The sequence below is a fragment of the Lindgomyces ingoldianus genome, assembly GCF_010093535.1.
Source record: "Lindgomyces ingoldianus strain ATCC 200398 unplaced genomic scaffold BDR25scaffold_22, whole genome shotgun sequence".
Taxonomy (NCBI): Eukaryota; Fungi; Ascomycota; class Dothideomycetes; order Pleosporales; family Lindgomycetaceae; genus Lindgomyces; species Lindgomyces ingoldianus.
The window spans coordinates 786,617-811,098 of NW_022985183.1; the positions used below are offsets into that span (position 1 = coordinate 786,617).

General features: G+C 50.9%; 11 protein-coding genes across 11 annotated transcripts; 7 read left to right on the forward strand and 4 right to left on the reverse strand.

The window, feature by feature from the left end:
- Positions 1–1,459: 1,459 nt before the first annotated feature.
- On the forward strand, positions 1,460–1,714 carry BDR25DRAFT_230158 (uncharacterized protein; the record flags this gene model as incomplete). Its single annotated transcript, XM_033685329.1, has 1 exon — positions 1,460–1,714. A coding segment is annotated over one exon (255 nt), but the record flags the coding sequence as incomplete, so codon positions are not given.
- An 843-nt stretch (positions 1,715–2,557) lies between these two features.
- BDR25DRAFT_264403 (alpha/beta-hydrolase) lies at positions 2,558–5,121 on the forward strand. The gene is made up of 5 exons (XM_033686865.1): positions 2,558–2,670; positions 2,720–2,771; positions 2,832–3,073; positions 3,124–4,482; positions 4,542–5,121. The coding sequence occupies exons 1-5, from the start codon at positions 2,606–2,608 to the stop codon at positions 4,978–4,980; spliced, it is 2,157 nt and encodes a 718-aa protein (XP_033546024.1). The 5' UTR covers positions 2,558–2,605; the 3' UTR covers positions 4,981–5,121.
- On the forward strand, positions 5,064–6,581 carry BDR25DRAFT_356957 (uncharacterized protein; the record flags this gene model as incomplete). The annotated part of the gene is made up of 10 exons (XM_033695735.1): positions 5,064–5,162; positions 5,190–5,239; positions 5,311–5,359; positions 5,391–5,466; positions 5,504–5,634; positions 5,692–5,975; positions 6,009–6,054; positions 6,142–6,233; positions 6,311–6,389; positions 6,453–6,581. The coding sequence occupies 10 exons, from the start codon at positions 5,064–5,066 to the stop codon at positions 6,579–6,581; spliced, it is 1,035 nt and encodes a 344-aa protein (XP_033546025.1).
- An 81-nt stretch (positions 6,582–6,662) lies between these two features.
- Positions 6,663–7,633, reverse strand: BDR25DRAFT_304672 (uncharacterized protein). Its single transcript, XM_033690262.1, has 2 exons — positions 7,138–7,633; positions 6,663–7,015 (listed from the first exon to the last, which is right to left on the reverse strand). The coding sequence occupies exons 1-2, from the start codon at positions 7,503–7,505 to the stop codon at positions 6,856–6,858; spliced, it is 528 nt and encodes a 175-aa protein (XP_033546026.1). The 5' UTR covers positions 7,506–7,633; the 3' UTR covers positions 6,663–6,855.
- A 3,787-nt stretch (positions 7,634–11,420) lies between these two features.
- On the reverse strand, positions 11,421–12,903 carry BDR25DRAFT_343951 (NAD(P)-binding protein). Its single transcript, XM_033693885.1, has 3 exons — positions 12,365–12,903; positions 11,614–12,286; positions 11,421–11,553 (listed from the first exon to the last, which is right to left on the reverse strand). The coding sequence occupies exons 1-3, from the start codon at positions 12,662–12,664 to the stop codon at positions 11,519–11,521; spliced, it is 1,008 nt and encodes a 335-aa protein (XP_033546027.1). The 5' UTR covers positions 12,665–12,903; the 3' UTR covers positions 11,421–11,518.
- Positions 12,904–13,037: 134 nt separating this feature from the next.
- On the forward strand, positions 13,038–14,317 carry BDR25DRAFT_335117 (uncharacterized protein). The gene has a single exon (XM_033692981.1). The coding sequence runs from the start codon at positions 13,116–13,118 to the stop codon at positions 14,061–14,063; it is 948 nt and encodes a 315-aa protein (XP_033546028.1). The 5' UTR covers positions 13,038–13,115; the 3' UTR covers positions 14,064–14,317.
- A 293-nt stretch (positions 14,318–14,610) lies between these two features.
- BDR25DRAFT_51674 (TPR-like protein) lies at positions 14,611–16,174 on the reverse strand. Its single transcript, XM_033698692.1, has 2 exons — positions 15,429–16,174; positions 14,611–15,376 (listed from the first exon to the last, which is right to left on the reverse strand). The coding sequence occupies exons 1-2, from the start codon at positions 16,001–16,003 to the stop codon at positions 14,773–14,775; spliced, it is 1,179 nt and encodes a 392-aa protein (XP_033546029.1). The 5' UTR covers positions 16,004–16,174; the 3' UTR covers positions 14,611–14,772.
- Positions 16,175–16,779: 605 nt separating this feature from the next.
- On the forward strand, positions 16,780–18,027 carry BDR25DRAFT_264416 (uncharacterized protein). Its single transcript, XM_033686866.1, has 2 exons — positions 16,780–17,426; positions 17,495–18,027. The coding sequence occupies exons 1-2, from the start codon at positions 16,824–16,826 to the stop codon at positions 17,681–17,683; spliced, it is 792 nt and encodes a 263-aa protein (XP_033546030.1). The 5' UTR covers positions 16,780–16,823; the 3' UTR covers positions 17,684–18,027.
- Positions 18,028–18,620: 593 nt separating this feature from the next.
- Positions 18,621–21,494, forward strand: BDR25DRAFT_304675 (UTP-glucose-1-phosphate uridylyltransferase). Its single transcript, XM_033690263.1, has 3 exons — positions 18,621–19,087; positions 19,637–19,732; positions 19,783–21,494. The coding sequence occupies exons 1-3, from the start codon at positions 18,977–18,979 to the stop codon at positions 21,148–21,150; spliced, it is 1,575 nt and encodes a 524-aa protein (XP_033546031.1). The 5' UTR covers positions 18,621–18,976; the 3' UTR covers positions 21,151–21,494.
- Positions 21,204–21,855, reverse strand: BDR25DRAFT_356962 (uncharacterized protein; the record flags this gene model as incomplete). Its single annotated transcript, XM_033695736.1, has 5 exons — positions 21,204–21,256; positions 21,290–21,509; positions 21,539–21,695; positions 21,726–21,789; positions 21,828–21,855. The coding sequence occupies 5 exons, from the start codon at positions 21,853–21,855 to the stop codon at positions 21,204–21,206; spliced, it is 522 nt and encodes a 173-aa protein (XP_033546032.1).
- Positions 21,856–22,003: 148 nt separating this feature from the next.
- BDR25DRAFT_51725 (uncharacterized protein) lies at positions 22,004–23,786 on the forward strand. Its single transcript, XM_033698693.1, has 2 exons — positions 22,004–22,245; positions 22,310–23,786. The coding sequence occupies exons 1-2, from the start codon at positions 22,099–22,101 to the stop codon at positions 23,768–23,770; spliced, it is 1,608 nt and encodes a 535-aa protein (XP_033546033.1). The 5' UTR covers positions 22,004–22,098; the 3' UTR covers positions 23,771–23,786.
- The last annotated feature ends 696 nt before the right edge of the window (positions 23,787–24,482 follow it).

Here is a 24,482-nt window from a genome sequence, read left to right on the forward strand (position 1 = left end):
ATACTTACCAGAGAAAGTGCTATTAGCTCTTTGCTGCAATTTTCCCTAGACTACCTCTCAGAGGTTGTTGTGTTGAATTTCTAGTAATTCTAACAGGTAATAGTTGATGTACGCATTCACAGCACAGGGCATCTGATAAATAGACATAGCATTAAGTCAAGTTGGGGCACCAGCGAAACATGGATTTGATAACCTGCGAGGGTTTAACCTTGTTTGCCTTGTCAATGCAACAGGTGTTAATCTAAAAGTATTCTAAGTTGTCTAATCTAGCTTGTTCTCGGCAGAACTAAATCTTTTTATAGCTAGGCTTATCTCTGCTGGTACTATTTGTTAGGTCACTAAAGGTGACCTTGTCAGCGTCCGCTCCCCATGTGTGTGGAAGGATGGCGTAGGGAGGATTGCCTCATTGCAAAACCGAGCAAGACCGAAATCGCCAGCGTCGCAGCGTCGCAAAAGACGCATTGTTTCGCATGGAACCGGACGAGGCAAGGGGTAGGATCGGGTTCCAACACTGTAGCCAAACTAAAGAGACAAACAGGGCCTCTCGCTCGTCCAAAGATAATATTAGTGCTAGCTATTGAGGTTAGCAAGCATACAGGAAAGATAGGGCGTTGCAGTGGGGATCTAAGAGTGAGACAGCGCAAGAGTGCTGAGAGTGAGTTCTGCTGTGCCTTGCTACACTCGTAGCTTTGTGAGGAAGTTAAATAGAACGCATGCTTTAGTGCAGCGAGGTTAACGTGTTTTGCCAGTCATCCGCCAGCCCCAAACTCACCAAAAATGAGAAATTTTGTACCCTAATATCTCAACGACATAATATGTTTTAAAATTTTATAACAAGTCTCATATGCCTCATGTAAGACTCTAGTTTAAACTTAAAGGCTATTCATTAACTAAATCTTAAGAAATAGCAATTCAACTAAAGCTTAGAGGTGAGAAACATAACGTCTTAATAACAGCTAGGTCTATTACCTCGGAGCCTTTAGCAGGAATCCTAAAATAGGTATTTAAGACGAGGGATACATTTTTCGACGTTGTAATTAAGGCGATGCTAAGATATTAAGGCACATATCTTCTCATTTTTGGTAAGTTTTGGGGCTGGCAGATGACTGGTAAAACACGTTAACTGGGCTGAGATGCATTAGCCAGACTTCAGGAAAAGCCCATTTCCAAGTCTTAGGATGGATATGCTTATATCTTGAGAAGTGGGCGAACACCTTGGGTATGCTACCAGGGAAGACAGCCGGCCCGCTCTAGCATTGACCTTGTGCCGTGGCGATTTCCACTGGCAGTTCTATAGTAGCTAGAGAGCGGAGTTGGTGACTGTAGGTCCCATTCTCGTCTACATGTCTAAAGCTCCTTCAGCTGTTTGTGCACACAATGGCCCCGGATCCTGGTTCAAGATCTCGCAACTCGGCCCAACATTTTCTTTCGGCGCGATGAACTAGCCTATGCAGATTGACAATATTCTTTCAAACATTCGAAGAGTCTTCCGAGCGGCCAAAATTTGCTGCGGGTTGAGCGGATTGCATTGCAACAAGCGAGTCAAGAGAAAGGCGTACAGTTCTCTATTAGCGGTGCGAATGTGAATGTCGCTAGTGGAGGCAATGGGAGTCAGGGGCCGATGATTCAATTGCTGGGAGGATATAGCGCGAATGATCCGGGAATTAAGTTGAACTTATGTATCCCTCCTGTCAGTGTTATAAGTTATTGCTAACCTGTTTGTAATTTGTAGCCTTAATATCCCATTCCTACGAGCTATGCGATGCCGGGTCCTACAGTGTGAGTTGGTTAAGCCAGAGGGAATTGATTGCGGCTCATGGCGCAGATAACGGTCAGGCAATGCGAAATCAACACAGTTCCTGGATCCGCTGCCCTTGTTGGGAAGTCCCTCGGCCAACCATGAGTCTAAATAACGACCCTAATCCATGTATGTCCTTGTGAAATGCGAAGAAGGTCTATCTATACGGGCACTGGCTACCTTTTTAGTCTGCTAGGCTTCCCACCTGCAGAGTGCCATGCTTTGTTATCGCATGACGGCTGGATCAGTGGAATGTTTACTAGCAATAGGGAAGCCTTGAGGAATCCTGTTTCTTGGATATATAAAAAGGAAGTTCTCTCGCCAGTGTTTCGAAGCACTGGGGCCTTTGGTTAGGATAAGATACAACACCACTGAATGCGTACATCTCGTCCCGGTTTCGAATCAATGCCAATAATAATCCTTGGCTTTTTTTTCTTCATGCTAAAATTTCCGCTACTCTGCAATTGTCAGGCGACCAAACCAACTTCAAGAAGAATCTTACGAATACATGCAAGGATTGATGCCGGTAAGCTTGTTCCCTTCATTATTGTGAATCCTTCGTGCCCAGGGATGCCGAGGTGAGCCGGTCGAGGTGCATTGTCGCTTGGCTAAAAGGGAAGGTGCGGAGTGATTACGGTCAATCACCACCAAACGCGAGATGGAACGTCGCACTGTTTGTTGATCCGTCATCCGAGGACCTGGAAAGCAGAAATAGCACGTCATAGTCATTCAGGCACCAATTCTGGACTCTGACTTCGTCCCTCTTCTTACCTCTCTTTACTCCTTCACTAGTAATTGATTTCCAGAATGGCTCTAATTCAGGCTATTGTTGGCACGCTGCTGCTAGGATCTGTGCTGGCATTTACCCCAGAGTTTGTATCCCGTTCCCCCCAGTTTAATCTAATCCTGACGCGCTCGAAGGCAGATGCTCGCAGCACCCAGACGAAGCACTGCGAATGTCAATCCCAGTGGAGTAGGTTTCACGCACAGTTACTACTACTCAATCTTGTCTTCAATGCTAAGTTCTCTTCAGGAATGGGCTCTCTTTACATCCACTAGCTACAACTGGACGACTCACAAACCCTCAACCAAGTGGCAGCTCATGAACGTTGACAGCGGCGACATCACTGCTGCTCCTTTCGATTCTGGCATTTCCGAAGTTGTATGGGTCGGCCCCTCCAACACGAGTATTCTCTATATCAATGGCACGAACGACGAAATTCCCGGCGGTGTGACCTTGTACACCGCCGATATTGGAGCTAGCAACTTTTCACCGTAGGCTCAGCGATAATGGAGCTTCGTTGTACTTTTCTCACCGAGCACAGCACTCTGGTCGCGTCCCTCGGCGCACCCTTCCAAGGCCTCAAAGCTGTCAATACTGACTCTGGCGCCATCAAATTCATCGTAAACTGCCTCGCCTACGCGAACAATGGGTCTGCCTACAATCCTGACCTCGCCAGCAAATCACGGAGCACAGGGCAACTGTACGACGCCAATTTCGTCCGCCACTGGGATGTCTACCTTACAGCCGAACGTTATGCCATATTTAGCGGTATTCTCTCATCCGGGTATGGTGGGTCGTACACCTTTGACGGGACCATAAAAAATCTTCTTTGGGGTATGCAGGCACCCGTCACTCGACCAGAATCTCCGGTCCAGCCATTTGGTGACCAAGGCGACTACGATCTCTCTCCGGACGGCAACACTGTAGCTTTTCTCACCAAAGCACCGGAACTCCCAAAAGCTAACTATACGGCGAGCTACATCTACCTTGTTCCCCATGATGCTTCCCTCACCGCAGACCGAATCAATGGTCCTGACACGACCGCGCCTGACACCGCAAAGGGCGCTTCTGCATCACCAAGATGGTCTCCGGATGGGAAGAAAGTTGCATATTGCCAGCAAGACGGCATTGCCTACGAATCCGACCGCTTCAAGTGCTACTTCGCTGAGATTACTGGCTTGCACGCAAATGTGATTCCTGTAGCTGAGGACTGGGACTCCAGCCCAGCATTTTTGCAATGGAGTCTGGATAGCGAGAATCTGATCATTGCGTCCGAGCTTCATGCTTCAGTGCGACTCTGGACTATCCCAATATATGCGAAATCTTCCTACCAACCGACAAATTTTACAGGCCCCGAAACTACGATATCTGACTTCGCCGTGTTGCCAGGCGGCTCATTTTTTGTTTCTTCGGCATCGAGCTGGACTAGCAGGATGTTCTATACCATCAAACCCGGAGAGAAGCCGAATGTGCTCTTCACGGCAAATGAAGCTGATCCAGAGCTCGCAGGTCTTGGGCCAAAAGATGTGTCTAATTTCTGGTATGAAGGTGGCGATGGCGACATGATCCAATGTTTCGTATTCTATCCGACAAACTTCAACCCTGACAAGTCGTATCCACTGGTATTCAACGTGCACGGTGGTCCACAGAGCTCCCAGGGCGACAGTTGGAGCACACGGTGGAATCTGCGCATGTGGGCTGATCAGGGATATATCGTCACATCTCCACAATTCACCGGGACTCCTAGCTACAGCCAGAGATTCACCGATGCTATCCAGGGTAACTGGGGCGGGACACCGTACCGAGACCTCGAGAAACTGTACGAGTATCTGGAAGCCAATGTCAGCTACGTTAACACTTCAAACGCGGTAGCTGTCGGTGCTAGTTACGGTGGCTTCATGTAAGTTGCCCATCCCTCTCCCTTTTACCTTTCTGTCCTCACTTTACTAATACCCCTAGGATGAATTGGATCCAAGGCCAACCCCTCGGCCGCAAATTCCGCGCCCTCGTAACCCACGACGGCAAGCTCTCGCAAGAATCCTCTTACGGCACCGACGAACTCTGGTTCATCCAACAAGACCAAAACGGCACTATATGGGATAATCGCGACAACTACGAACGTTACGACCCCCTCTTCCACGCCAAGAACTTTAGCACTCCGCATTTTGTAGTCCACAATGATTTGGACTATAGGCTGCCGATTGCGGAGGGCGTTATGATGTTTAATGTATTACAGAGTTTAGGGGTTCCGAGCAGGTTTTTGCATTTTCCGGATGAGGGCCATTGGGTGCTAAGTAGGGAGAATAGTTTGGTTTGGCATAGGGCAATTTTTAATTGGATTAGGTATTGGACTGGGATGGAGAAGGATTTGTTGATGGACATTGTGATTACGCAGTAATGGCGGGTGGTGAGGGATTGGGCGCATTTGATGCAGGCTTGGCTGAGGGATAGAAATGTCAAATAATATTTGGTAATGGGTAGATGGGCGGGCTCATAGTCGGTGAGGCCTCACATTTCATGTTGCTATGTCAATTGTTAGTCAAGATATCGCCTAGCACTATTCCATTCCAGTTTATCCCAGTGCTTCCCTTGCCTATTCTAACATAGCTTGACCTCGGCACAGATTTTGCCCAACCTCCACATTTGGTTCAACCTTCGTTCAGCACCTTCAGATCTGCATTTCTTGAGGATTTCTTTATCTCTACATTAGAGGTAAAATCCCAACCAGGCAGATTACGGACTTGAGCATTTACACCGATACCACCAAGAGGATATTTGTGTTGACAAGCGGAACGGAATAGACTCTAGAACTTTCTAATCAAAGGGGGAGCCCAGAACGAGGGAAGATGGAAAGCAAAAGATGATGGCCGACAAATGCATACTCGTCCATAATCTGGATCGACACCCTCGCCCAGCGTAAGATTTACCATACGAGAAACCCATCTGTATCAAAATTTTCACCCAGTCAAAATCCAACTTCGTTTTAGAAAGAAATGTGGGCGTGCAGGGGGTTCCGCCCAACCTCGTCAAGGGTTTTCATGTCAGCTCCCATGTCATAGAGAAGCACAATGATTAAATGATGCTTAGATATAACAGCATTGGAAATTAGGCTATTCCCTTTGTCCTCTCATCTAAGGACGTCTTGATTTTCCTCACTACCCTTAAGCCTCGCAGATTTGAGACACATTTCTATTACTTCGATATCGCCTGCTGCACATGCCGGGTGAAACGGGGAGTAATTTGTTTGAAAAGCCAGTGCAAAAGGATTTGCGCCGTCGCTAATGAGGATTCTACAAGGCGTTCAGAATCCGGCGTGGGTTTGTGGCATCCCCAATGTAAAAGAGTGACATTGGATTTCCTCGAGTGTTTGCCATCAACCCCCGGCATCGGCCAGTAGCTTTCAGGTGTCGACAGGTCCCCTACAAGCTACACCTCAAAGAAGGGAATTGTCGATACCGTCTCCTTCGTTAATGTCCAGGCTAAGGCCTAGGAGTCGTTTTACTATTTTCAATATTACCTATACTTGTGGTAGTGTATAGCAGCGTTTTGAGGCTCTTAGTCTGCACTCCGGGAAGGGCCCCTACCTGTAGCAATATTTCGAAGATTTCAGGCTGTCTGCTTGAACGGCTGTGAATATTGGCGTCGCCTCACGTCATAAAGCAAAACTAGGGTCGGCCTTTGCTTTTATTAGATAGTTGATCACGGGCCATGTTCCAGCAGTAGGTCAGCCGTGACAAGTTGGTCATTCTTCGCAGCCAGCATCAATGGGACCTAGCCGGAAGGGTCTCGTTCATTGGCGTCGGCGTTGTAAGTAATCAATCAGTTCATCATAGGTAACGCCATTTTCTTAGTCCCTCCATGAATCGGTAGCCCCTTTTCTTTCTCTCCCTGATTTTGATAAAGCCTTCTAATGGGCTCGCTTCAAGCGGAAACAGTTATCTTTCCCACAGCCACTCCCTTAACGTCTTATTTCTCAGCTGGCTTCACCATGGCGGATGAATCCTGACCCAGTAGGCCTCACGTTTATGCAAAAGATCTATTGAAGGGAATTAGGGTGCTGAGGGATAAATGAAACTGTGCCGCAAGTGGTGAGGAAAGGCCGAGACATCCAACTCTGAGAAGCTAGACCAGAATAGGCCAAATCACTGGAATCCTTTCATGTTTTACTCTGGATATGGATGCATATATACAGATACGACCTTGAACATCTCATCAACTTCCAAAAAAACTGGTTCTATTGCCCCGGCCTGTTCATCATTGATCCAACAAGTCACTACGTCTCTATAACCGTTGGCAGAATCGTTAACTGGGCTGGTTCACAGGTAACCGTCGTTGTCGAATATAGCTGTCCCATTGTCCAATTCGAATTCTGCCAATACACGGATTTGCATTTTAGGTCTGCTGTTCCGGAACCTCGGCCGAAGTAGGATTTCCTGGAGGAAAGAGTTAGTATAAGCTGTAGAGTTAGAGATGCATACTCCCGTGTGGCATCTGCTATTCCAAGACCAGAAACAGAGGGCGAGCGAGAAGGACAAGGAAGGAGGTCGAGAATTACCCATCATAACCTGTCCAGGTCTGATTAACCTGAAATTCATTCCCGGGCCTCGAATATGTGAAACTCGTAACTCCGGTAGAACCCGCGGGAGCATCGCAAGTGTACACAATCTCCCCATAGAACATATCCTGCAAATGCATACCATACGCTGAACACTTCGTTACATACGGAACCGCTGCGTTGCTGAGGTTGAACGCAATAGTGCCTCCGTAAGTGGCGAGATGGGCTGGAGTAGAGTATACCATGGAGGATGAGTAGTTTATGTCGTGGAGGTGGAAGGCGAGCTTTTTCTCACGGGGTTGGAGGGGTGTGGCGAGCGCGGATGTTGCGACGGTTAGGAGGGTTAGGATGTTTGTTAGGGACAGCATTTTGAGTGTATATTCTAACAGGAAGGGTTGATAGAATATTTCAAGGATATCGTTAAATTATTGAGAACCTGGGAGCAAGGGTAGTAGTCTTCGAACTATTTATATCCAGTGAGGGTGTGAAAAGCGAGTGTGGTTTGGTTTCGAGAAGAAAAGGCGAGACCCGCAGTCTAATATATACCCCAAACCCATCCTTAGCGAGTATGCATCGCCTCCCTCCAGACTTACACATACTCCCCTCCCGGTCGCACGATGCAAAGTCCATGTGACATCGTGTTAGCCCAGTCAATCTATATTCCCTGCCTCAGCCTCCCACCGACAAATTACCCCTCCCAACTATCTAAGTATGCCTAGTACAAACCCACAAACCCACGAAACCACACAAAAACGCCCACTCGCTTACTCCGACCTCAGGAAACTCCAGACTTCAAAGTTCGCATTCATCAGATTGCGATTCGTCAGGGATTGAAGGAATTGTTGCGAAATACGGTCGCCTTATCCTCCAATCTAAGCGTTCGTATGATGTCAAGTCTGCACGCAGCTAGTAAAATCACGGAACTTTTTGTTTTGTTTGGTCCTAAACGTTTTTCCAAGGTTACGATACGAGGCTGCACTACCGATCCTTCTGCCAAAAATAAACCCGACGATCACTCGACAAGGATGCCTAGTTGCTGTTGATCGTCTTCGTGAGTTCTTTGACAGAGAGAGGCAAGACATATTGCTTGGTACGCTTGAAATCCACGGTGTAATGGTAACCGTGAGATACAAGTATTACTGGTAGTCGTATACACGGATCTACGGAGAGTGCTAGGTAGGTACATGAAAGGTCTCGGCTGCGCCACTATTTTCAATACTAGGAGCCATGGCACGAAGGAGTGAGAATTTAGGCATGTTATGTCCTGCCCAAAAGAGGGAAAATTGAACCAGCGTTGCGAGGTGTTGCCTACCACGATGATGACGTCATACTAACTGGTACCCACCCGTAAGAAGTTCGGGATTTTGTCCTCCCTCTGATCCGTATGTGTAGTGCTAATCTTACCCGCTTAGTCGATTTTAACAAGCACAATAATTGCGGACACTATTCCCCTCTCAAGTTGGTGCAAGTCTGACTCCACCGAAGGCAAACCCTTCCAGGGCTTCCAACGAGGCGTAGTACTGTACGATTGGGCGATTTTGAGGCCTGTACGGGTGAGATTTTGTGTACGTTCGTACGATAGGGAGGAGGAGAGGTAGGTGTACGTATCGTAACTGTTACGGCTCACGTGATCTGTACGAGTAGTACGATTCGATTAAAGTACGCCGTACTCCAGTCAAAACAGCTAAGACTATAGGTCCCTAGAGACGCAAGATTAAGGTCTAATTAACTATAAAATAACTAGTTCTCCCTAGTAACAAGAGCAGATAGGACTAGATGAGGCCTGTAAGGCGGCAAGAGGCGTGGTGTGAGGGGGCGTGGTGTGAGGGGGCGTGGTGTGAGGGGTATTGATCAGGAAACACAAGTCACAGAGAGGGAATGCAGGATAGGGGGTAACGAGAGTAAACCTTAGGGTTGGAGGCAGAGGTACGGAGGCCTAGGAGCCTATATACCCCGTGCCAATCCTAGGGTACTGAGGGGTTGGATAGCTGTAACATAACTGTGTATACAAACTTCCCAAAAGGGTAATACAATCCGTACTACGTACCGTACCTAGGGCATCATTAAACGTACGGTACGGCTCACGAACTCGGTACGTTCGTACTGAACACGTGACCGTTACGGTTCACTTTGTACGGACCGTAGTACGGCCCGTTGGAAGCCCTGAACCCTTCAACCCTTTTTGCTTTCCAGCGCTGCCAAATTAGAACGCCAGCTGCTCATCATTCAAAATGCCGACATCAGGACCTACCAATTCATACCAAGGCGTATTATTCGTGGCTTCCCGTATCTAATGGATTATATTTTATCCCCGTAAAGCCCTCATGCAGAAAAATAGGGGCCACCCGTGGATTTTCGTCCAGTTTGAATATCTCATAAAAAAAGTCTGAATACTGTCCAGGCTGTCCCGCACTGCAGAGTACAGACTAAGGATTGAAGTAACCGGAGTTAGGTTTCTCTTCTTCGGACTCTGCCGTTGCCGGAAAGAACCCTTCCCATAGTGAATTTTCCTAGGCGCACTGATCCCTGTGAAGGTGGTACTTGCCTGAAGGAAGTTGGTCCTGCCACAAACCAGAACATCCAAGTTACACGATAGCGCCCAAGCGTAATTCTCTTACCTTGCCTATGTACTGTAGATTCAAAACAAGCCAACGCGGTATGATGGTGTCACCTACTGGTCCAATGTTTCGCTTTCTATGCGGCTAGTCCACTCGAACTTGAACCGGGTACCCGTTTTAACCTACCTTCTCTCAATAATAAAGGTATCGGCTCGGGTCCTCTGCATCTTCGGTGCTTTCTTCGAAGGTGATGAACTTACTCCTGAATGATGTGAGCTTGCCACCCGAGGGGACTCAAGAATTCTAATTCATCAACAAGGGTATATTTGGCAGGAAGCTGTCTCCTCAGCTCCCCACATCTGCAACTAAGGTCTTGGCGACGGCCTTATTGGTCCCCATGGTGCTTCTTGAATGGTAGAGCGAGTATGAAAGTGACCCAGAACCACGTTAGTCCAAATATTAAATGAGCAGACAGCGAAGAAAGTATGCTGCTGACCTTGTATGACAATTTCCGAGAGGGTGTTGTGCACTAGCCCATCATCAAAATTTTCTGCCCTGCGATTTCCATAGGGAGAAAGAATTTGGGGCTGTGGACCTGAATCGGCAAGATTCCCATATCAAGTGTGTCTTCATGACTTGTCTGGCGACTTTGGTAGGGAGGTGTGTAGGAGCGTAATGGAAGAGATTTGATAATATCTTCATGGTGCAGGCAACGAAACTGATCGCATTAATAACGAAGCTACGGGTTGGACCTCGAGCGACGAGATAGTGAAGTAATATTTTACAAGGGTTTCCCGATCTACCGCCTCCTTTTGGGTCTTGGAATAGATCAAGATCCGGGCTGTTTTTCCGGATTTCAGATTAGCTTCAATGATGGTAGAAATGGCTTTCTCGAGCTCTTTTGCATCAGAGGTGGCGCCGGCATTTCGAAGACTGATGGCGGAGGCTAGAATCCCTCTAAGGTGTATTAGAATGAATTACTTCTCGGAAAGAGCCTCGTATGCTACAAGATAATCTGCAATGCTCTTGTGGGGATGTCTGAGAGTTACCGCATGATTCTAGAAGCGCCTTGCGGGCGTCATAACTAAAAGATATGGCTGTACGCCCCACCTGCTAGTGCGAGTGAAACTTATTGGGCGAAACTTCTGCTAAAGCTCCTGAGGCACGAGTCCCTTGAACTTGGGGCTACGAGTTATTCGGTACCTGAGATATTCGGGACCGACGATAGCAGAGAGACAGCGCACGCCACCACTATCTCGGCTGATGGAATGATGAGTGCCCTGTTGACTTCAACGAATTGGATAGCATTACTGACCAAGAGATACAAGTTTCAGTTGTCCATCTGCATTTGACTTATGGATTGAGAGGAAGGTTCTTGGGGATTGACAGTGTATAATCTAGAGGACTGGGTGTTGAAATAAGGAACATTAGAACAAATCAAGATGTGATGCTGAGTTGTCTTTCCCCTGGGAATGGAAAGAAACATTGGCATAGCTGCGCATGCTGAACGTGCAGACAGAGTATGATGTTATTTGAAGATATGCGGATGCAGGAATTGCCAAGTTAAATGGCCTTATGCGCGACCTTATATAATAGCTGAACTGTAAGGCTTATGATATAGACTTTGATGGTTTGTGGAGTGAGATCAATGCACGTTGAGAGGTGAGGTTGATTTGATATACCTGATAGTTATTTCAGTTGTGTAGAAATCCAGATGCCGGATCTGCAAGTGGCCTTCCAACAGGCTTTCTAATAGCCCGCGAAAATAATATTCAATTTGCGTCGTTACGATATACGACAATGGGCGGTAATACTGATAACTCTTACTGCGGCTTCAGTGCGAAGATCTTGTATGATCCTAGTAATTCGTCAGCCAATCGGCAATCCAGAAAGAAGTGAGAAGGAAGTCAAGACCCACCAGCCCAATCATTCAAATTCAGATGCGCATATTTCTCCGTCAAAGATTTCAGGTCTTGAACCACACCTCCGTTCTTCTCACCACCTCCCCCGCAACACGAAGATCCTTTCTCCACCTTTGTAGCCGAACTGCAGCAAGGTCCTGTATTCTTGACTTCACCATCCGCACAACAAGAAGCCTTTTCATCCTCTCTACAACATGGGGCTTCCTCCTTCCCACAACAACCGCCGTCCTTCTTTTCTGCCCCACGACACAAACTTCCAACCTCCTCTCCTCCCTCCACCTGCATATAAACCATCAAATCCGCCTTCGCATCCACAATCACTACATCCACAAATCCCGCATCTTTCAACCACCCTTCATACTCCTCCATCTTACTCGCCCCCGCCATACACCCAACATACAGCGCAACATCCCTTCTCATTTCCTCTGTGAACTCCACCTTCGCTAGAATATCCGAAACTGCGAGTCTCCCACCGGGTTTAAGCAGGCGGAAGATTTCGCGGAAGACCTGGGGCTTGGAGGGTGAGGGGACGAGGTTAATGACGCAGTTAGAGATGACAACATCTGCAGAGTTATCTGGAAGAGGAATGGATGTAATTTTGGCAGCGATAAATGAAGTATTGGTGATGTTGGTTTTGGTGGCGTTTTCACGGGCTTTCTTCAGCATGTCCTGGGGTCAATATCAGCACACATGCATATCCCCCACCTCTAAACACGAAAGCCTTGAAAGAAGGAGTGGACGATATACCTCATTCATATCAATCCCGATCGCCTTGCCCGTCTCCCCAACCTTTCTGGCCGCCAAGAAGACATCGAAGCCTGCTCCAGATCCCAAATCAATAACCGTCTCGCCCTCCTTGAGCTTGGCCAGAGCTAAAGGGTTCCCACAGCTGAGACCCAAGTTCGCTTCTTGCGGGATCGAAGCAAGTTCCTCAGGCGAGTAGCCGAAGGCCTCGGCGACGGCTTTTCCGTAGGAAGTTGAGGTGGAAGAGAGAGCAGAGGCGCTGTAGCGTGTGTTGACGGAATCGTAGATGGTTTCGGAATCCATTTTAATTGGATTGGATTGGATTGTTGGTTTAGAACGAGATAAATAGGAGTACCGGATAGGGTATTCTTTGAAGATAAAGGAAGATTTGAGTGATGGTCTCTCAAGTTCAAAGCTTGAAAGAGAGACCAGTCAAACAACCCTTACATTTTTATACCCATCTATACGATAACATTGCCTCCGATATGTCACTGACCAGAGCATCTCATCTGTCCTCACTATACGAGAATGTGAGGGCGTTGTGCATCTCGTGGTGTTACTGTTCGTACGTCGGACCAATCAACAAAGTGGGGTGTTTCGATATCGATATGTCACCGCCAAGAGGCGCGATACATCTCGAGCTTCAGAGAGCCGCAAACTTCAAAAGCACATTCCACAGCCTCTATTACGGCGGAAGCTCTGGGTACATGATATTCAATTCAGCATATGCATCTGGAGGAAAGAGATTTAGATAATGCAGCCAACTACATCTCCGCTCCCCTCACCATCTTCGTCTTCAGCCTCGGAGCACGCCCACAAAACGAAGGGCAGCAGGAGTCGCGTGTCCGCCGAACACACCCTGAACCGAGTTCGCGAGAACCAGCGGCGACATCGCGCAAGACGGAGGGATCACATCGCAACACTCGAACAACGACTCCTAGACGCGGAGACCCAGCTTGCGGAGGCGCAGGCGGAAATCGCAGCTCTGCGGGCGGAGCGAGATGGTGGATCATGGGGGGTGATAGCGGCGGGTACCAGGACAAGCGAGTTCGATGACATACCGATGCAGCTACAAGATGAAGGGAGGGAGAAGGAAGACCCTGAATTTGAAGACGCGGCGAGAGGAGTGCTGCGAGCACTTGTACATGGTCGAAATAAGGAGCAGCAACCAGCACATGCACAGACACTAACCCTAATGCCGTTACCCTCACCCTCCTCTATCACCTCGAGTAGCGAGCACCCTGATGTCCCGCAGCTGCAGCTTCAAGACATCGACATCCCCGAGCCATCGCTCCTAGGCACGTTATCTACGATCGCGACCCTTGAAACTATTGAGTCCCTCCTTCCTCCCTCAATCATCCCCCCGTCTGGTCCCCCACCCTGCTGCCCCGACGAAAACCCTCCCCTAACACCAACATCCCCCTCCAGCCCTTCTTCCCAGCCCACATACCTCACTCCAGCAGCAATAGACCCCGAGTGCCGCTCCTGTAAAACACGTCCCCCACCCTCACCCTCCGAAAGCACCACCCCCTGCAGTCAAGCCTACGTACTCATCGCGCAGCAGAATTTCCGGGGTATCGATGCGCAGACGATGAGGACGTGGTTGGTGCAGGGGTTTCGGAGGGCGCCGAGGAAGGGAGAGGGGTGTAGAGTGGAGAATGGGGCGTTGTTTCGGCTGTTAGATTATATTAGTGGGATATAGAGGGGAATGCAGACGGAGACGGAGAGCAGACGGGACCATGCATGTGGATGTGAATGAGGATATGGGAGATGAATGAAGATATGGGATGTGAATGAGGATATGGGATGTGAATGAGGATATGGGATGTGAATGAGGATGTGGGATGTGAATGAGGATATGGGATGTGAATGAGGATATGGGATTTGAATGAGGATATGGGATGTGAATGAGGATATGGGATGTGAATGAGGATGTGGATGTGGGTATCCGTATATAGAAAGCAATTTCATTCGCTACATACGCCTGCCCCGCCATGCATTATCAGACACCAAACCAGACAGACCGTCATCATCCACCATCAGTTGCTCTATGCATGTGCACGGGCATTCTCCCTCACCTCCTTATAAAGCTGTAAAGCTACACGCACCTACAGACCCCCGATTCCCTGTCTTTGAAGTCTCGAATCAGGACACCCGTTCGGTATGCTGAGGCCAGATGAGACTCATCGCGGACGTTTTTCATCGTCCCATTCGAATGACGCCCGCTGCAACAAGTTTCTGGATCTTTTGGCGGATCTGTGCGTTCTTGAGGTGGTCTTGGAGAGCGGCCGGGTTCTCCTTGGCCTGCTGTAGGATGCTCTGCATCACTGGGTCTTGAAGAATGCCCACAATCTAGTCACCATCAGTACCAATCTCCATTTCGATTGTACAAGGGACGATAGCAATGGAGTTCAACTCACGTCAGGGTCCCGCTGAATCCTCTCCATCGTCTGCTCCTCGGTCTCACCCTCGCGTGCACTGAATTGTGCTTGCATGGCTTTTTGTTCTTGCTGTTGGATCTCCCTGGAGTTCTTGCCCCCCTCATCGTTCTCCGCCGCCTCCGCACATACGTCAATACACTTGCTATACTCCCTCATTGCGAAGTAAGCCTGAGCCTTGCGCAGATATGCACGGATGAACTTGGAGTCACGCTTGATCGCCTCGTCACAGTCTTGAACGGCGGATGGGAAGGAGAGCAGCTTGATGAAGCAGGCAGCACGGTTCGAGTAACCGCGGGGATCATCTGGACTACGCTTGATCATTTCAGAATACGCTTCGACTGCCGCTGGCCAGTCGGCTTCCTTGAACTTGGCGTTTCCGAGTTCGCGCGCCTTCTCGGCTTCCTCGGGGTTGATGTAGGCCTGTTTCTCGGCAATGATCTTTGCCTTTTCGGCAGCTCGGAGCTTGGCAAGGACTTCGGGGGTGCGGTGCTCGGTCTGGGCTTTTTGGTAGTAGAGGATTGCGCTGGCGAGGTCACCTAGCTTCTCGTATGAAGTACCGATACGTGCGAAGGCCCTGGAATGGAGTTAGCTAATGGAGCTGTCTTCGGAGCGGCTAGAGAAAGTACCTTGCAATCATCTTGAAATCGGCGAGAATCTCGCGACCGTATTCAACCGCCTGCTTGCAGGCCTCTATGCAGCCCTCATAGTCACCCTTCTCGAACTTGGCCGCTCCAAGATTGGTCAAGTATGTGATGTCCTTGTGAAGCGACCAGGCCGTGTTGTAGTGCTCGATCGCTTGGTCAAATTGCCTCTTCTTGTAGAACTCCGTGCCCTTTTTCTTCTCCTCGTCAGCTTTGGCTTTAGCCTCCTTGGCCACCCTGTCTTCCTCCGTCTCCTCTGGCTCGGGTTCTGGTTCTGGTGCCTTCTTGGGCTCTTCCTTTGGCGCGGGCCTCACGTCCGGCATCTCCACATCTTCCTGCTCTTCCGCGACTCTGCTGTCACTCTGCTCTCCGGCGCCTGGGGGTGCTCCAAACTGCATGTCGATGCCTAGCAACACACTCATAACCTGCAGGAATCTCGGGTCTTGCATTTCCAGGCCCACATCATTTGGGTTGGTCCGCAGCCTCTGCAGTTTCATCATGAATTCCGTGTCCGCTAGTAGAGGCGCCGTCTTGGGGTTGCTGGCAAGTTTCTGGAACATGTTGGGGTCGTTGAAGAGACCCCCGAGCCCGGCGGAGGGATCACCGCCAATGCCGTCAGCGCGAGCCTCAGCTTCAATTGCTCGTTTGACAGAGGAGAGACCGGATTGTGCCTGGGCGTTCTTCGGGTCGAGCTTGAGGGCTTCCTCGAAGGCATCCTGAGCCCCCACTGGGTCGTCTTAGCAAGCTTTATACGCCTCCAATCCACGTGATATGACATACCCAAGTCACCCAGTCCATGAAGTGCAGTTCCCTTGCGGCCGAAGCCCTTGGACCAGTCTGGTTTGATATCCGTCACCTTCTTCGCATCGTCCAAAGCATGTTCGTAGTCTTTTAGCGATGCATAAGCCCCAGACCGGTTCGAATAAAGTACATGATTCGTCGGGTCGAGCTCGATCGCCTGTGAGAATTTTTCACTGTGTTGCTGTCAGTAGGCAGTCCTGGAGGCTGGTGCGCTTCAGCGGGGAAAGTACATGGACTCGGTGAATTTCTTCTCGGCAAACAGCTTGTTGCCTTCTGCTTTGAGTGTATCAGCCATGATGGGTATCTGCGTGTATGGTTCTATAAGAAGAGGAGCTGCAAACTAGCTGGTGGGTGAAGAGCTGGTGGTGGTGGTGTGGTAAATAAATGCGGGCTGGTGGTGCAGCTTCTAGCTCTTTCCACAGGCGGAGCTTTGCAGCGGCAGAATCCTACCGCCCGACCGATTGGGAGGGCGGTTGCTAGGGCTGAAGGGCGTCGAAGCTTTTTCGCAAGATTCGCGCCAGGAATTGAGACCGAACTTCAACTCCCGCAATATCTTGACTGCTCATTCTGAATGTGACAATGATACAGCTTGTTCGTCATGCCGTCTGGCAAGCAGCACAGGCGGATTTCACGGACAGCGTCTCCGTTCGCAATCTCGAAGCTACCGTCAATGCTGGGGTAGATGCATGGGGTCGACAGAAGACCCAACGGGTCCTCCTAACCCCTACACTGACGCTGGTCGCTCCGTTCAGCTCAGCCGCTCAGTCCGATTCTCTGGATACTAGCACGATCCACTATGGAAAGCTCAGCAAAGCTATAAGAGCCCTCATTCAGGATTCAAGTATTGAATGGAAAACTACAAACAGCATGGCTAAAGCTATCCTGGACTCTTCTCTCGCTACGGCAGACAAGGCACCAATCGCGTCAGCTCAATTGGATATTTTCTACCCCAAAGGCAGTATGCTTGGAGATGGGGCTGGGTTGATGCATTGTATGAGTCTTCGACCTACCCTTAGTCTTTCCAGGGTCCTGTATTTGCGAAACGTCCGGATTCCTTGCCTCATCGGCATAAACTCGAACGAAAGGCTGCAGAAACAGCCCGTTATCGTCAATCTCTGGATCGAGTGCATATCGGAAGATCGGTCTGACGACTATACACAACTCGAACAAGTTCTTGTAAACGTGAGTGCCAGCTCTTCTCCTAGTGTGTGCACTACGCTTAAGTGGTGTTGACGTTGACCTGGAAATAGGCTGTATCGGAGTCGTCTTTCGAAACACTGGAGTCCTTATCAACCATGCTCGTGGAAGAGCTCCGCCAGAAATTCTTTCGCCCCGCCAAGGACGACAACGCCTTTGTCAGGCTGCGGGTGGAAAAGCCCATGGCAGTTCCTTTTGCGGAAGCGCCAGCTATCGAAATCATGCGGCCGGTAAAAGTGTAGGGTGGCGGCTGGCTGAAGTCCGAATGTGAAGACAAGACTTCCGTGTCCACTGGTGGCTGTATAGCTTATTTGGTCTTTGGTTGCCTATCAGTTCAGCCTCAGGCGATTTCGGCAGTGCCCAGCTTTCCCAAAATGCTTTCTTATCACCCAAGGCCGGGTCATCCATTGTGCTGGATATTTCGAACGTCCTCAATATTGAACAAAAAGGGTCAATAGTCAATAGTCGGCGGTGATGTTGATGAGAGTTTGGTCGACGAGAAATGCAACGCATCGAGGAAGGTGGTCTAGCTGTTTACGGGTCGGACCCCCACGTGCGGCAACGACATGTGTGGGAGCGAATGTAGACGCCACAATAATAATATCAAGGAGTGGCGTTGGAGTCTCAATCATGAAGTCTCCGGCATGTACCATTTGACACCTACCCTTGGACGGCACTTAAGGCTTCCCTATATTGCATGCAGAAACAGCCACCCTAGCGTTATCGACGAGCCATTTACTGCGCTGTGACCTCTGTAGCTTGACGTGAATGTTGGGGGCGAATTGTCGCTCTTTCGTTGAGGCCCTTGCGTAATCCTGCGGGCGATCTATCATCAATGGAACGGCCGCCGTCAAAACCCTGTCGGCTCGCTCCTGCATGCAGCCTAGCCTTGCACATTCGCCGCAAGCCTTCCGCGGGCGCGAAACGAGGGACCGTGATAAATTTGCATCGAGGAGCTATGGCCGCCGGGCTGTGAGCTCCCAACAACATTTCTGCATCGTGAGTCTATGAAGGCGACCGGGGCGCCCCATTGATGATTGCGTCTGGATGTGCCTTGTTTGGGAGGGCATGCAGCGGAGATTTTCACCATCCTGGCGCCCGACGCTCAATGAGCAGCTAATTATGAGGAGAGGCGGTGTCAATCGAAGAGGCCTGCAGGAGCTGGAGGTTCACATCATCAGGGTGTGGTGGCTCCTTCCACTCCCTGTGGCCCTGAGTTAGTCGGTGACGGCGATTGACGGTGAAGGTATAAAAAAGGAGGCCATTTCCTTCAGCCGAGCGCAGCAGAAAGCCGTCCCCAATTCACTTCGTTGCCTCTTCGCCTTCCACTCGCTGCTCCTCTTGGCTGTGCACGTTGCTCGGCTGCCCCACGTCTACCGTTCACTACCGTCGTAGTCCGCACAGACCTTCAATCTCGATTCGCCTGACAACAGGAAAACAATTCGTCTCGACATCTGATTTCTTGTCACAACTCACCGCTACACTTCCTTCACCCTCCGCCGATATCCTCCCCGCCCACCTGTGAAATAGACACAATGGCCTCTCGCGCAATTCCTGCTCACCTCAAGCCGGCTGCGGCTGCAGGTGCTAACCCCGACGGTGAGGGCTTTGCTGCTCGCCACCATGGCAAGTCGCAGTCCCATATGGTGAGTTGATCGTTTTCTCTGTTGCCCTACAGCTTCCTGAAGCTGTGTCACCGTGCTCCACTCGATTGCATGAGCTTGGCTCTGGAAAGGTGTCCTCTTTCTGGCCAAGTTTTGTAGTTGGTGAGGAGCATCGTCCCCAAGCCTCCTTGAAGGTGCCCTTGGTCATGCTGTGGAAGAGCGGGCTCCTAGGTGGAGAAGGACAGCTTCGGTTTTGCCGCCGTTGCACGCTTTCCCTCCCACGAGGTAGCTTCCGTGTCCTTTCACAGCTGTGGGGCGATCATTGAGGACGCTGCACTTTGACCTGCACTTTCCGGCGGGGGCCTCGTGCGGCGGAGGGAATCCTTCACACGCCCGCCGCCCATTCCCCATTCCTTAAGTCCACCACCTGGCAGGAGCGAAGTGTGTCATCTGGCAGCTTTCACTCCTGTGGGAGGTGAACGGGGTTTTGGTTATGGAACTCCTCCCAACTTTCTTCTCCACATATTCATCCCCAAACGCACAACGCACAGCCTCGTCAACATGGCGACTGACGAAGCCGCAATCTTGCAGGCATTCGAGAATACGTCAACGAATGTCGCGGCGTCCCAGATGCGCAACGCTTTGAACAAGCTCGCAGACACGGTCACGGACCCCAAGGAGAAACAGGTGAGCATTTCTCCCCATGTACAGAACTTTCCACAAACGCTTCTGTCCAGAGATTCGAGACGGAAATGGACAATTTCTTTGCCCTCTTCAGGCGATACCTGAACGACAAAGCCAAGGGCAACGCCATCGAGTGGTCGCGAATCGCTCCCCCCAAGGCCGAGCAGGTCGTCAATTATGCCGACCTGGCCAATTCCGAGTCGGTCGAATACCTCAATAAACTGGCAGTGGTGAAGCTCAATGGTGGTCTCGGTACATCCATGGGCTGCGTCGGTCCCAAGTCGGTCATTGAGGTCCGCGATGGCATGTCCTTCCTCGACCTGTCTGTCAGACAGATTGAGTACCTCAACAGGACCTATGACGTCAACGTCCCGTTCGTGCTCATGAACTCGTTCAACACCGACACCGACACTGCCAACATCATCAAGAAGTACGAGGGCCACAACATTGACATCCTTACCTTCAACCAGTCCAAGTACCCGCGCGTGCTCAAGGACTCCCTTCTCCCAGCCCCGAAGTCCATCGAGTCCGACATCGCCAACTGGTACCCTCCAGGCCACGGTGATGTTTTCGAGTCACTGTACAACTCTGGAATCCTCGACAAGCTCGTCGACCGCGGCATTGAGTACATCTTCTTGTCCAATGCCGACAACCTGGGCGCTGTTGTTGATCTCCGCATTCTCCAGCACATGGTGGACTCTAAGGCGGAATACATCATGGAGCTGACAGACAAGACCAAGGCTGACGTCAAGGGTGGTACCATCATCGACTATGAGGGTTCCGTCCGTCTCCTCGAGATCGCGCAGGTACCAAAGGAGCACGTAAACGAGTTCAAGTCGATCAAGAAGTTCAAATACTTCAACACCAACAACATCTGGATGAACCTCAAGGCCGTCAAGCGCGTTGTCGAGAACAACGAACTTGCCATGGAGATCATTCCGAATGGAAAGTCTATCCCCGCGGACAAGAAGGGCGAGGCCGATCTGTCCGTCCTCCAGCTCGAGACCGCTGTCGGTGCTGCGATCCGCCACTTCAGCAACGCGCACGGCGTCAACGTCCCAAGAAAGCGCTTCCTGCCCGTTAAGACGTGCTCTGATCTTATGCTTGTGAAGTCGGATCTCTACACGCTTCAGCACGGCCAGCTGCTCATGGACCCGAACCGCTTCGGACCAGCTCCCTTGATCAAGCTCGGTAGTGATTTCAAGAAGGTTTCCAGTTTCCAGTCTCGCATCCCATCCATCCCCAAGATCGTGGAACTGGATCACCTGACCATTACCGGGGCTGTCAACCTGGGCCGCGGCGTTACGCTGAAGGGTACCGTCATCATCGTTGCAACGGAGGGCAGCACCATTGATATTCCACCAGGTTCCATCCTTGAGAACGTGGTCGTCCAAGGATCTCTGAGGTTGCTTGAGCATTAATTTTTCCTTCGACTTGTTCTGTCATTTGGCCTGAGCTGGAGAGGGGTTGGCCATCACTTTCGTTTCTTCGTGTCGTATATTTGACATTGGCGGGACGTGGGTTTGGCTATCAGCTTTCTCCACATGTTCTATAATTCACATTGACTGTACAGGTTCTGGGCCTGCAGCATGGACGATATTATTCGGTTTCGGCCTGCACGGCGCACACGATCAGGGTGATCGGTGGCATTGCATGCATCTCTTCTTGCAGTTAGATGAGAAAAGTACTCCTCAGGATTCTGGGTGTGCGGCACCTTCATTGATGCACCCCTAGCGGCAGCTACGATAGTAATAGATACGATTTCTACTGAGATTTCTTGCTGTACGTGGTTATGTGCGGGGGGATCACACGCTGCGCTGCGCCCGGCAGTCCTTGGTAAGCTGTCTGTGTGCCTTGGGACAGGACTATTGAATTGCTCTCCACGTCCTCCAAGCCCTCCGTACCTTGGGGGGATGCTTCGCCTTTTTCATATAAATGATGCAACTGCCTGATTCCTGATCGGTGCCTGATGGGTTAGGGGTGGCCCGACTCCCACCTTTTAGTGGCTCGTGCCGCTCGTGATGTCAGCCCTGGGCCCTGCGCGCCGCCTTCAAGGGCCTCTCACCACTCACGCAGACACACGTTCCTGGCCCATCACTCGATCGGGGGCGCAGTCGGCCAGTCATCGCCCCTGCACGACTGAATATATGTATACCGTTAGGCCTGCAGGTGGCATGAACATGGAACCCAAAGCCAACATCAGGATTGCGTGCACCGCAACTGCATGACGGAGCGAGCGCATTTCAAGGCACGCGCATCCTAGCGATTCCGATTCCGACACTCACCACACACTCACCGAGACGACGACACAACCAGAACCACCCCCTCGATGCCCGCGGACTGCTCTACGCCACTGAGACAACACCGATATGGCGGCCGAACCGAACGACGCTCAGAAAGCGAACGTGGACGCAACGCAACAAGAAGCGCTCGATTACTGGGGTTACCTGATTAAGCCCGACAAGTGCGGGACAGAGACTTTGGACCGGCTGCTGAAGGGGATCGCCGACGTCATTGTATGTGGCTCCAGCTATATGCGCCGCTGCCTGCAGGCTGCAGCTGACCTAATTTCTCTCTCAGAGCAAGAAGTTCGAGCCTCACGATTGTCAGGATCTCACTCCCTCCCAGCTCTCCGCATTCTACCGCGAGGTCGGCGGTAACTACGATGTACTCTTCATTGAGACGCCACCCTCGTCCATTGCCTTCATCTATCGCTCGCTCGGCGCATTCCATAGCCTACAGCCGGCTCCCGATGACGATGGGTACTCGTGCCCCGCCATCCCCGCGCTGAAGAAGAAGGGCTTCGTCACGTGGCAGACCATCCAGCTTCTGCTGGGCCCAGAGGAGCACGTTCCGTTCTTGCAGAAGGCAGTGCAACAGTTTGACGTTGTGGATCCCGAGACCGGGAACCTGTTCCCCAAGATCTTGCCTAAGGAGTGCTTTCCCGATAGACCCGATGATGCGATGGAGGCATGGTACCAGGGTGTTGCCGAGCGCCTGAAAAGAGAAGCCGAAGAGGATGCCGCGGAGAAGGACGATGTCACCCGCGTCCATGTAGAAGTCGATGACTCAGCACCGCGCATGTCGAGCGAAATGTCAGGCGAGGGATCTGCAGACGACAGACACGGCGCTGCAAAGTACTTTGAAGACCCCTTGTACCGGAAAGGAAGGCTACGGCCAACCTTTGTGCGGCGCTTCTCCAAAGCAAGTCCCAGGCAATATGTAGAAGACCGCGGGAGGATGGTGGCACATACAGTCAGGCACATGTGGAATCCGTTCAACAGGAGACGAAGCTTACCAGGAAGATATGAGGAAGACAGCTTTTCGGATGATGATGTTACTCCTATCGCCACCGCAGCGCCGCCCCCTCGATACTCCCATAAGCGTCCGCTCCCCCCGCGGCGAGAAGACTCGCTGTCTACCACCGATTCCGAGTCAGACTCGGATGGACCCCTATCACGGCACAGACCCCCAGTATTGCGGCATAGAAGGAGCCATGAGCCAGCGACTAGCCCACGAGAATATTTTCCACCAACATTCGATGAACGCCGATACTCGCAAGATGCCCCAGCAAATAAAAAACAAGACGGTCCTGCGCCGCTATATGGGCCGACAAAATCACCACTATTCGCAACGCATGTTGCACAGCTACAAGCCCACAACTACTATGACCGCCGGCCAGCCCTAGCCTCGCGAGGTTCATACCGTCCGCATGGCGTGCGGTACACAGTGAGGCCACCTAGTCCACGCGAACCCGACCTACCGTATGTTCGTGACGGATATGATCCCAGCAGCAGCAGCAGCATTCGGCCCCGACGACGCTCTGACGAACACATCCGTGAGCGAGAAGTCAGGGAAAGAAGCGACAAAGGACGTACACGCAGCCACGATCGGGTTAAAGATGATTGGGACGACCGAGATAGATCACGGGATAGAGACCGAGGCCGTGACAAAAGAGATCGGTCGCGAACGCACAGGTATGTGGCTGGTGTACAAGATGGCGTCGGAGGTCGACGTTATCCTGTGGAACAGCCGTGGTAGTGAAAGGGGTTTGGTCCTCTTTGAAACGGGGTCAGATCCGTGGGCAGATTGGGGCGGCGATTGGTGTGGGTGTGGGCGTAGTCGTAGGCATGGGCGTGGGGCGAGGGCTTGTTCCTTCGGCCGTTCTGTTGCTTACACGCCAGAAACCAGATCTCGCAAGCCATGTTTCAGAGTGCATTTGGAAGTGTGGCGGGAGATGATGTGGCACAGCCGCGCGCCGTGACGAATCCATTCTCCACTCAAGCCTTAGATACGGAACGATGGAACGATCTGGGTCCTCTGGCATGTCATTAGGTTTTTTAGTCATTGGCCTTTTTTCCACCTTGGGTTTTTTCTGGGTTTGTGTTTTCCGAGTGAGTTTTTTGTCCTTCCTTTTGTTCGTGTTGGCGTTATTGCGAATCACGGACATGGCATAGCGATGCGCGTTGGCGAAGCGAGGGTACTCTGCGCAAACATTTCACGATTCATGATGGGCATTGCGGGAGGGACACTTATGAGGATCAACTTGGACTTGGTGTAGACGGAAGGGGGCTAGTAATGAGGACCTTGTGAATTGATGCCACGCCCCACCCTCACTGTTGTTTGCACTCACTTTGTCTTTACTGCTGAGTGAAATTAAGACACGTGAGAGCGGAACGGGGCCACAGGCCGACGCCCACTTGGCAGAGGATGCGCTGTTGGAACATGATAGGGTGATGGGAAATGGGTAGGG

Coding starts and splice junctions, on each gene's coding strand:
- BDR25DRAFT_264403 (XM_033686865.1), top strand. CDS start 2,606: ATGGCTCTAATTCAGGCTATTGTTGGCACGCTGCTGCTAGGATCTGTG. Junction 2,772..2,831: donor CGAATGTCAATCCCAGTGGA/GTAGGTTTCACG, acceptor AGTTCTCTTCAG/GAATGGGCTCTCTTTACATC. Junction 4,483..4,541: donor GCTAGTTACGGTGGCTTCAT/GTAAGTTGCCCA, acceptor TAATACCCCTAG/GATGAATTGGATCCAAGGCC.
- BDR25DRAFT_304672 (XM_033690262.1), bottom strand. CDS start 7,505: ATGCTGTCCCTAACAAACATCCTAACCCTCCTAACCGTCGCAACATCC. Junction 7,016..7,137: donor ACCTGGACAGGTTATGATGG/GTAATTCTCGAC, acceptor TCTTTCCTCCAG/GAAATCCTACTTCGGCCGAG.
- BDR25DRAFT_343951 (XM_033693885.1), bottom strand. CDS start 12,664: ATGGATTCCGAAACCATCTACGATTCCGTCAACACACGCTACAGCGCC. Junction 12,287..12,364: donor TCGGGATTGATATGAATGAG/GTATATCGTCCA, acceptor TATTGACCCCAG/GACATGCTGAAGAAAGCCCG. Junction 11,554..11,613: donor GAATTTGAATGATTGGGCTG/GTGGGTCTTGAC, acceptor ACGAATTACTAG/GATCATACAAGATCTTCGCA.
- BDR25DRAFT_335117 (XM_033692981.1), top strand. CDS start 13,116: ATGCAGCCAACTACATCTCCGCTCCCCTCACCATCTTCGTCTTCAGCC.
- BDR25DRAFT_51674 (XM_033698692.1), bottom strand. CDS start 16,003: ATGTTCCAGAAACTTGCCAGCAACCCCAAGACGGCGCCTCTACTAGCG. Junction 15,377..15,428: donor GATTTCAAGATGATTGCAAG/GTACTTTCTCTA, acceptor ACTCCATTCCAG/GGCCTTCGCACGTATCGGTA.
- BDR25DRAFT_264416 (XM_033686866.1), top strand. CDS start 16,824: ATGATACAGCTTGTTCGTCATGCCGTCTGGCAAGCAGCACAGGCGGAT. Junction 17,427..17,494: donor TCGAACAAGTTCTTGTAAAC/GTGAGTGCCAGC, acceptor ACCTGGAAATAG/GCTGTATCGGAGTCGTCTTT.
- BDR25DRAFT_304675 (XM_033690263.1), top strand. CDS start 18,977: ATGGCCTCTCGCGCAATTCCTGCTCACCTCAAGCCGGCTGCGGCTGCA. Junction 19,088..19,636: donor GCAAGTCGCAGTCCCATATG/GTGAGTTGATCG, acceptor GCAATCTTGCAG/GCATTCGAGAATACGTCAAC. Junction 19,733..19,782: donor CGGACCCCAAGGAGAAACAG/GTGAGCATTTCT, acceptor GCTTCTGTCCAG/AGATTCGAGACGGAAATGGA.
- BDR25DRAFT_51725 (XM_033698693.1), top strand. CDS start 22,099: ATGGCGGCCGAACCGAACGACGCTCAGAAAGCGAACGTGGACGCAACG. Junction 22,246..22,309: donor AGGGGATCGCCGACGTCATT/GTATGTGGCTCC, acceptor TTTCTCTCTCAG/AGCAAGAAGTTCGAGCCTCA.